This window comes from Sinocyclocheilus anshuiensis, unplaced genomic scaffold, assembly GCF_001515605.1.
Source record: "Sinocyclocheilus anshuiensis isolate Anshui unplaced genomic scaffold, SAMN03320099.WGS_v1.1 scaffold1394, whole genome shotgun sequence".
NCBI classification, from domain to species: domain Eukaryota; kingdom Metazoa; phylum Chordata; class Actinopteri; order Cypriniformes; family Cyprinidae; genus Sinocyclocheilus; species Sinocyclocheilus anshuiensis.
This window is the reverse complement of record NW_015558696.1, coordinates 332,518-339,465: the sequence shown is the minus strand read 5'-3', so window position 1 is coordinate 339,465 and position 6,948 is coordinate 332,518. Positions and strand designations below refer to the sequence as shown.

General features: G+C 37.0%; 1 protein-coding gene across 2 annotated transcripts in view; it reads right to left on the bottom strand.

Moving 5' to 3' along the window:
• LOC107681416 (GRB2-related adapter protein 2-like) overlaps window positions 1–6,948 on the bottom strand; it is a 13,026-nt gene that overhangs the window by 2,702 nt on the left and 3,376 nt on the right. For both annotated transcript variants that reach the window (XM_016477712.1, XM_016477713.1), the window contains exons 2-5: window positions 4,355–4,451; window positions 4,117–4,208; window positions 1,240–1,359; window positions 361–520 (exon numbers count right to left, since the gene is read on the bottom strand). In XM_016477712.1, coding sequence (XP_016333198.1) covers window positions 361–520; window positions 1,240–1,359; window positions 4,117–4,208; window positions 4,355–4,432 — 450 coding nt within the window. In that variant the 5' untranslated portion in view covers window positions 4,433–4,451. The remainder of the gene's footprint in view (window positions 1–360; window positions 521–1,239; window positions 1,360–4,116; window positions 4,209–4,354; window positions 4,452–6,948) is intronic.

Genomic DNA, 6,948 nt, shown 5'->3' with positions numbered 1-6,948 from the left:
GCGCATGTGTGTGTGTGTGTGTGTGTGACCTGTGGTGGGGGTGGAGGTGAGGGTTCAGCTGGGCGAGGATAGGCTGGAGCTGGTGTTCTGTAACTGTGTCTCTCCTGCAGAAGGAAAGCATAATTTGACACAGAAGCTCATCAGATGACTGACTGACGTCACAGGAGTGACAGCGGCTGTACCTGAGAGATGGGCGGTGGCTCAGCAGACTTCCTGTGCGGGAAATCAGGTGGATTCTGGGTGAGATAAAGAGACCAAACAGTAAGAAACACAAGCACCGAGTGTGTTCTGAAGACAATGTGAGGCGAGCAATGTGTTTCAAGTGTTTGCTGTGTGTTTATCATGCGTGGCTGGACTCACCCGCTGCTCTGTGAGCAGGTAGACGCGGCCCTGTTTGGAGATGGAGTTGTGTGTGTAGAACTCCACCAGTCTGTTGAGGGAGCTGAAGGTCTCGCTCCACAGGTAATACTGACCATGCCGGTCTCTCATCACTTTAAAGTGCTGCACGTCGTTCTCATGTCTGATGGCACAAACACACACACATGAATAACACGTCTATATTCACATCAGCATTCAAGATCACCGGCACAGTGTGTGTGTGAGTGTGTGTGAGTATGTGTGTGTGTGTGTGTGTGAGTGTGTGTGTGTGTGTGAGTGTGTGTGTGTGTGTGAGTGTGTGTGTGTGTGTGAGTGTGTGTGTGTGTGTGAGTGTGTGTGTGTGTGTGAGTGTGTGTGTGTGTGTGAGTGTGTGTGTGTGTGTGAGTGTGTGTGTGTGTGTGAGTGTGTGTGTGTGTGTGAGTGTGTGTGTGTGTGTGAGTGTGTGTGTGTGTGTGAGTGTGTGTGTGTGTGTGAGTGTGTGTGTGTGTGTGAGTGTGTGTGTGTGTGTGAGTGTGTGTGTGTGTGTGAGTGTGTGTGTGTGTGTGAGTGTGTGTGTGTGTGTGAGTGTGTGTGTGTGTGTGAGTGTGTGTGTGTGTGTGAGTGTGTGTGTGTGTGTGAGTGTGTGTGTGTGTGTGAGTGTGTGTGTGTGTGTGAGTGTGTGTGTGTGTGTGAGTGTGTGTGTGTGTGTGAGTGTGTGTGTGTGTGTGAGTGTGTGTGTGTGTGTGAGTGTGTGTGTGTGTGTGAGTGTGTGTGTGTGTGTGAGTGTGTGTGTGTGTGTGAGTGTGTGTGTGTGTGTGAGTGTGTGTGTGTGCGTGTGGGCGCGTGTGTGAGCGTGTGTGTGTGTGTGTGTGCATGCTGTACCTGACTGAAATGGAGAATTCTCCAGGTGAACTCTGGGAGCCTCGGATGAGGAAGGATCCGATTGGTTGACAGATCAGCTCTTCCTGTGCTGAGTGACGGCTGGTGTTCTCCTGATACCAGCTGGAGAAACACTGCTTTAATACCACACCTTCTCAACAAAATGAGTTTGCTTGTGCTGTTGCTAAGGTGTTGTGAGTGGTTGCTAAGGTCAAAAGTGTAGTTTGAACAGCGAAAATATACACATGATCTTGGGTCTCGATTTCTTCACTTTGAACAGTGTTTTTAAGAAATTAAGTTGAATAAAAGTTAGATTTAATGCTTTAATAAAAGTGAATGTTCCCAAATTGAAAATACGCTGGTAAAGTACAAAAACTTGAAAATGTACAGTAACAAAGTAAAATACTGTCCACCACTGGTCATGATAAATGCCAGGTAATAATAATAATAATAATAATAATAATAATAATAATAATAAACTAAATAAATACATCTTTTTTGGTTGAGTCTCAAAAGCCACAGATCGATCTTTTTCTGCATTTATTCATCACTACCAGTCTTCTCTTCTAGATGTCACTGTCTTATTTTTATTTGTTCTTATTTACAATACATCAGTTTTAATTATGTAATATATGTCTGAATAAATCTCAAAATGATAAAAGCAAGTTTTTCACTATTTGACTGATTATATTTTGACAGCGTAAACTGAAAGCCAAGACATCTCTTTTGATGGAGCAGGTCACATTTCTGTTAGAGTGATTATACTGACAGAAAGACAGAACTTCTGTTCACACAGGCAGTTTAGTTTATACATGTGGCTTTATTAAAAACACCACTAACTGTGCAATGCTGAGTGTCAGTGATCTCCTGTGTATTGGTCAATCTGGTGTTACACAAACAGAATATTGCAACTGTTCCGTTCGCTCTCCGTGGCAAGCCGTATTAACATTTAATCCTTAACCTCCTGGGGTCGACAGCTCCGGCGGCGGAACTTTTTGCAGATTTGAATGTTGACAGCGAAAAGAAATTATTGTAGCCCAGTTTGTGCTGATTACAGTGTTATTAAACTTTAGACATTCAAATGTTTGTAAGCAACTGAAAAAAGCACAAATGTCAGGGCATGTCAAAACTTTTCCAGGCCCCAAAACACCCTCGGACCCCAGAGGGTTAAAACATACTAGTATCTAGTTTAATGCTACTAGTACTTATTTTGTTAGCTACTAGTATATATTCCAGTAAGTACTAGTACTTACTCATTAGCTAATAGTACTTATTCTTAAGATACTTGCACTTTTTACTTTAGGTACTAGTAACTTTCTAAAGATACTAGCATTTATTCATTAGATACCATCTTTGATACTAGTAATTATTTCAGTAGTGACTTGTAAGTATTCTACTGTTACTAGTAACATATTTCACATTTTTACCACTGACCTCTATGGATTTGGAATCCAATAAATGTGTACTAGTATCTATTGAATGTGTGCTAGTATCTAATAAGTGTATACTAGTATCTAATAAATGTGTTCTAGTATCTATTTAATGTGTACTAGTACCTAATAAATGTGTACTAGTATCTACTGAATGTGTACTAGTATCTAATAAGTGTGTACTGGTATCTAATACATGTGTACTAGTATCTATTTAATGTGCACTACTACCTAATAAATGTGTACTAGTATCTACTGAATGTGTACTAGTAACTAATAAATGTGTACTAGTATCTACTGAATGTGTACTAGTATCTAATAAGTGTGTACTAGTATCTAATAAATGTGTACTAGTATCTATTTAATGTGTACTACTACCTAATAAATGTGTACTAGTATCTAATAAGTGTGTACTAGTACCTAATAAATGTGTACTAGTATCTACTGAATGTGTACTAGTATCTAATAAGTGTGTTCTAGTATCTAATAAATGTGTACTAGTATCTATTTAATGTGTACTAGTACCTAATAAATGTGTACTAGTATCTACTGAATGTGTACTAGTATCTAATAAGCGTGTACTAGTATCTAATAAATGTGTACTGGTATCTATTTAATGTGTACTAGTACCTAATAAATGTGTATCTATTGAATAAGTACTAGTATCAAATAATATGTTCTAGTATCTAGTAAATAAATACTAGTATGTAATAAACACATACTAGCATCTATTGAATGTGTACTAGTATCTAATAAATGTGTACTAGTATCTATTGAAGGTGTACTAGTACCTCATAAATGTGTATCTATTGAATAAGCACTAGTATCAAATAATATGTTCTAGTATCTAGTAAATAATTACTAGTATGTAATAAACAAATACTAGTATCTACTGAATGTGTACTAGTATCTAATAAGTGTGTACTAGTATCTAATGAATGTGTGCTAGTATCTAATAAGTGTGTACTAGTATCTAATAAGTGTGTACTAGTATCTACTGAATGTGTACTAGTACCTAATAAATGTGTATCTATTGAATAAGTACTATCAAATAATATGTTCTAGTATCTAGTAAATAAATACTAGTATGTAATAAACAAATACTAGTATCTATTTAATAGGTATGAGTATCTAATAATAAGTACTAGAGTAAAATGATTATATATTATATAATGACAAGTATTAGCATCTAGAAATATGTATTAGTCACTATTGGAAGTCCATGGCAAAAATCGAAACGTGTAACTAGTAACATCAAAATTGTTACTAGTCACTATTGAAATAAGTACTAGTATTTAATGAATAAGCACAAGTAGCTAGTAGATACATACTAGTAGCTAAAAATAAGTATTAGTAGCATGAAAATATATACTAATAAAATAAATGTTTTATAGATTAAATGTTAAAACAGCTTGCCATAGACTCTGACAGTCGTGTTTCAGTGAGTTACCTTGGGAAATTGATGTTGATGTAATTCCGTGGAACGAACCCTTCCATGCCGTTTACTTCTGCTTTGAACCAGTTGTCATTGGTGCCTAAAATCTACAGAGGAGCATGTGATGATTAAACTCATGGAAAGAGCTCCTGAGCAATGGACAAAACTCTGGTTTGAAGTATCTGAAAGTGTCGGTGGACATGTGATGCATACAGTACGTGCAGTGAGCTGCAGATGTAAATGTTGAACACACCTTGATTATATCTCCCTTCCTGAAGCTCAGCTCGTCCGCCGCTGTGCCGGCGAAGTCATATTTCCCTGTCGCCTCCATGATGGAGACAACTCAGAGACTAGAAGGAGAAACACTGAATTGAAAACTGCAACTTTACAGAGTCAAACACATCAAACCACATGCCAGTCAAACACCGCTGACATTCACATCGTAACCAGCAGAACACTCACACTAAAGCACAACCACATGAAAGAGACACATCACCCAAACATGTACTTTCTGTCGTTTACTGACCCTCAAGCCACTCCAAACCTGCTTGACTCTTTGTCTTTTGGTTTGGACGACATGCATGTTTGGTGAATGTTGACTGAATGAACTTTGCGAGTCAGTCTTTCTTCTTTCGGTCAATCATGTTATGCTCCGGCCTGAACTCACACAGACATTCCGTTTCAAGTGTGTTTGGCCACGACTAACTCAACATTTTCAGCTATATGTTCACTGAGACGCCAGACATCACAACACAGCCTCAAATCAAAAACTCACACAAACAATGACCTATAAAGAACTCAAATGACATCCAGCTAACAGGCAACATTCTCAGTTAGGAACAAACGTAACGTTAATACAACATTTGTTCAAAGTTCTCTGCTTTTTAATTACATTATCAAAACGTTAGCACAAAAACATTTTTTATTAATCGTTCAGGGAATGTTTTTTGTTTTGTTTTAGGCTGTAATGTTTTTAATGTTACTTCTTGCTTCAGATGGCTCCGAGAACAAAAGTAGCGTTCCCATAACGTTCTTTTAATGTCCTCTCTAATATTGAAACAACCAAGAATTTTTTTTTAAAAAACATAAAAAAAACTGGACGTTTTGAATGTCCTGAGGACGTTCAGAAATAAAGTACATAATGGGAACGTTTGCTAAATGTTCTTAGAGCATAATTTTGTCAGCAGACAGCAAAGCACATTCTAAATGTAAATTAATTAGCATGTTAATTAATGAATCAGTCTTTGGCATTAGTGCTGTCGTTGTTCCTCTGCGTCTGAACGTCTGACTTTGCGGCGTTTGCAAACAAAACTGATTTCAGAGAGACTTCTGAGGCTGAGCTTAGGTGATAACAAAGCGAATATTAATTACTACAATACAAATTTCTCATTGGAAATTACTTCAAAAGTGAGAAAAGTTGGTCAGAAATGTACATTTAAACACAAACTGACCGTCAACCGCAGCTTTCAGACGCTATCTTAATTTATTTAGCTGAACTAGACAATCAAAAACAACAGATTGTGGGATGCCACCTTCAGAAATCATGAAGTGACACGATCACTGGCTGTCTGCAGAGGCAGTATTTTCAGCTTGTGGACGCAGCCGTAGAGTCATTGTAGACCTTCATGTATCCACCCACAGTCTAACCATGAGCTCTGCTCTTCAGCACAACGCCAACCACAGAAAAACTTCAGTACAACAGAAACTGCCTTCAAATGTCAAACACACTAACAGCTCCGTCCCTTCACTTCAAATCACACTTACTGTCAGCATTTACTCTCTTTATCAAATCCTGCAAATGCATGCTGGGAACTAAAAATTGTCATCAAGACAATTTCAAGTTACTACAACTTAATAAAAAAGCACAGAATTTTGAGTTTAAACTGCACAATACTTGTACTTTTTCAAAACTCTATGTGAGCTAAAGTGTGGATAATTTACAATTGCTTTGGCACAAATCTCAAATTACATCGATTCTTTTCTCACTCCACCAAACTCTATACCTACAGGCCAATTTGCACGTTTACATGCTCTTTTAAGTTCAAAACCTAACATAATACAAAACTGAATGAGACAGAACCCTGCTACATTTCTACAGTAACACCATAGTGAAATATATTCTGAATCTAAACCATCAAACACTATCAAAACAGAATTAGCTGAACACTGTTAGTCTTTCAATTATATTGCCATCTACACAAAAGGAAACTAATTAGAAATAATTTTGTACTGTAATGTAAACATGGAGCATGTAACAAATACTAAACAGTAGAAAGGTGTCATTCTCGTTTTATAAAGATATTTTATGGAATTGTGTAATGCTGTCTGTGTTTTTTAGGTCATTGTTTTACGAGTGACTTGTTGAGTGAAAACCTTTAGTGTTATAAAAGAATGAGTTAATTTGAATCATGTATGCAGTGTTTTGGTAGCTTTAATGCATTTTGAATGTGAAATTAACTGCTGTGCCATGTTGAAAGTTGGTTAAGAGAGCTGTGTGAAGAGTTTCGAAAAGTGACCTACATATTGAGAAATACGTCCTAGCGATTGTAAAAAAAAAGAAAAAAAAAGAATTTGACTTGCAGCAATGTCTTTATTTAAGTTATTTAACAGGTCCCCTGAATGATGAAATTATGACTAAACAGGTTGCTTTTCATACACTGTAAAAAATATTCCGTAAAATGTACGGTAAAAAAACAGCAGCTGTGGTTGCTGGAATTTTACCATAAAAAATACGGTAGCAACGTTTTAGGTTTTACGGTTTTAACTTAAATTTACAGTTAAATACCGTAATTTCATTAACTGATATAATGTAAATATACCAACCTATTGAAGTACTGAAATCTGTTT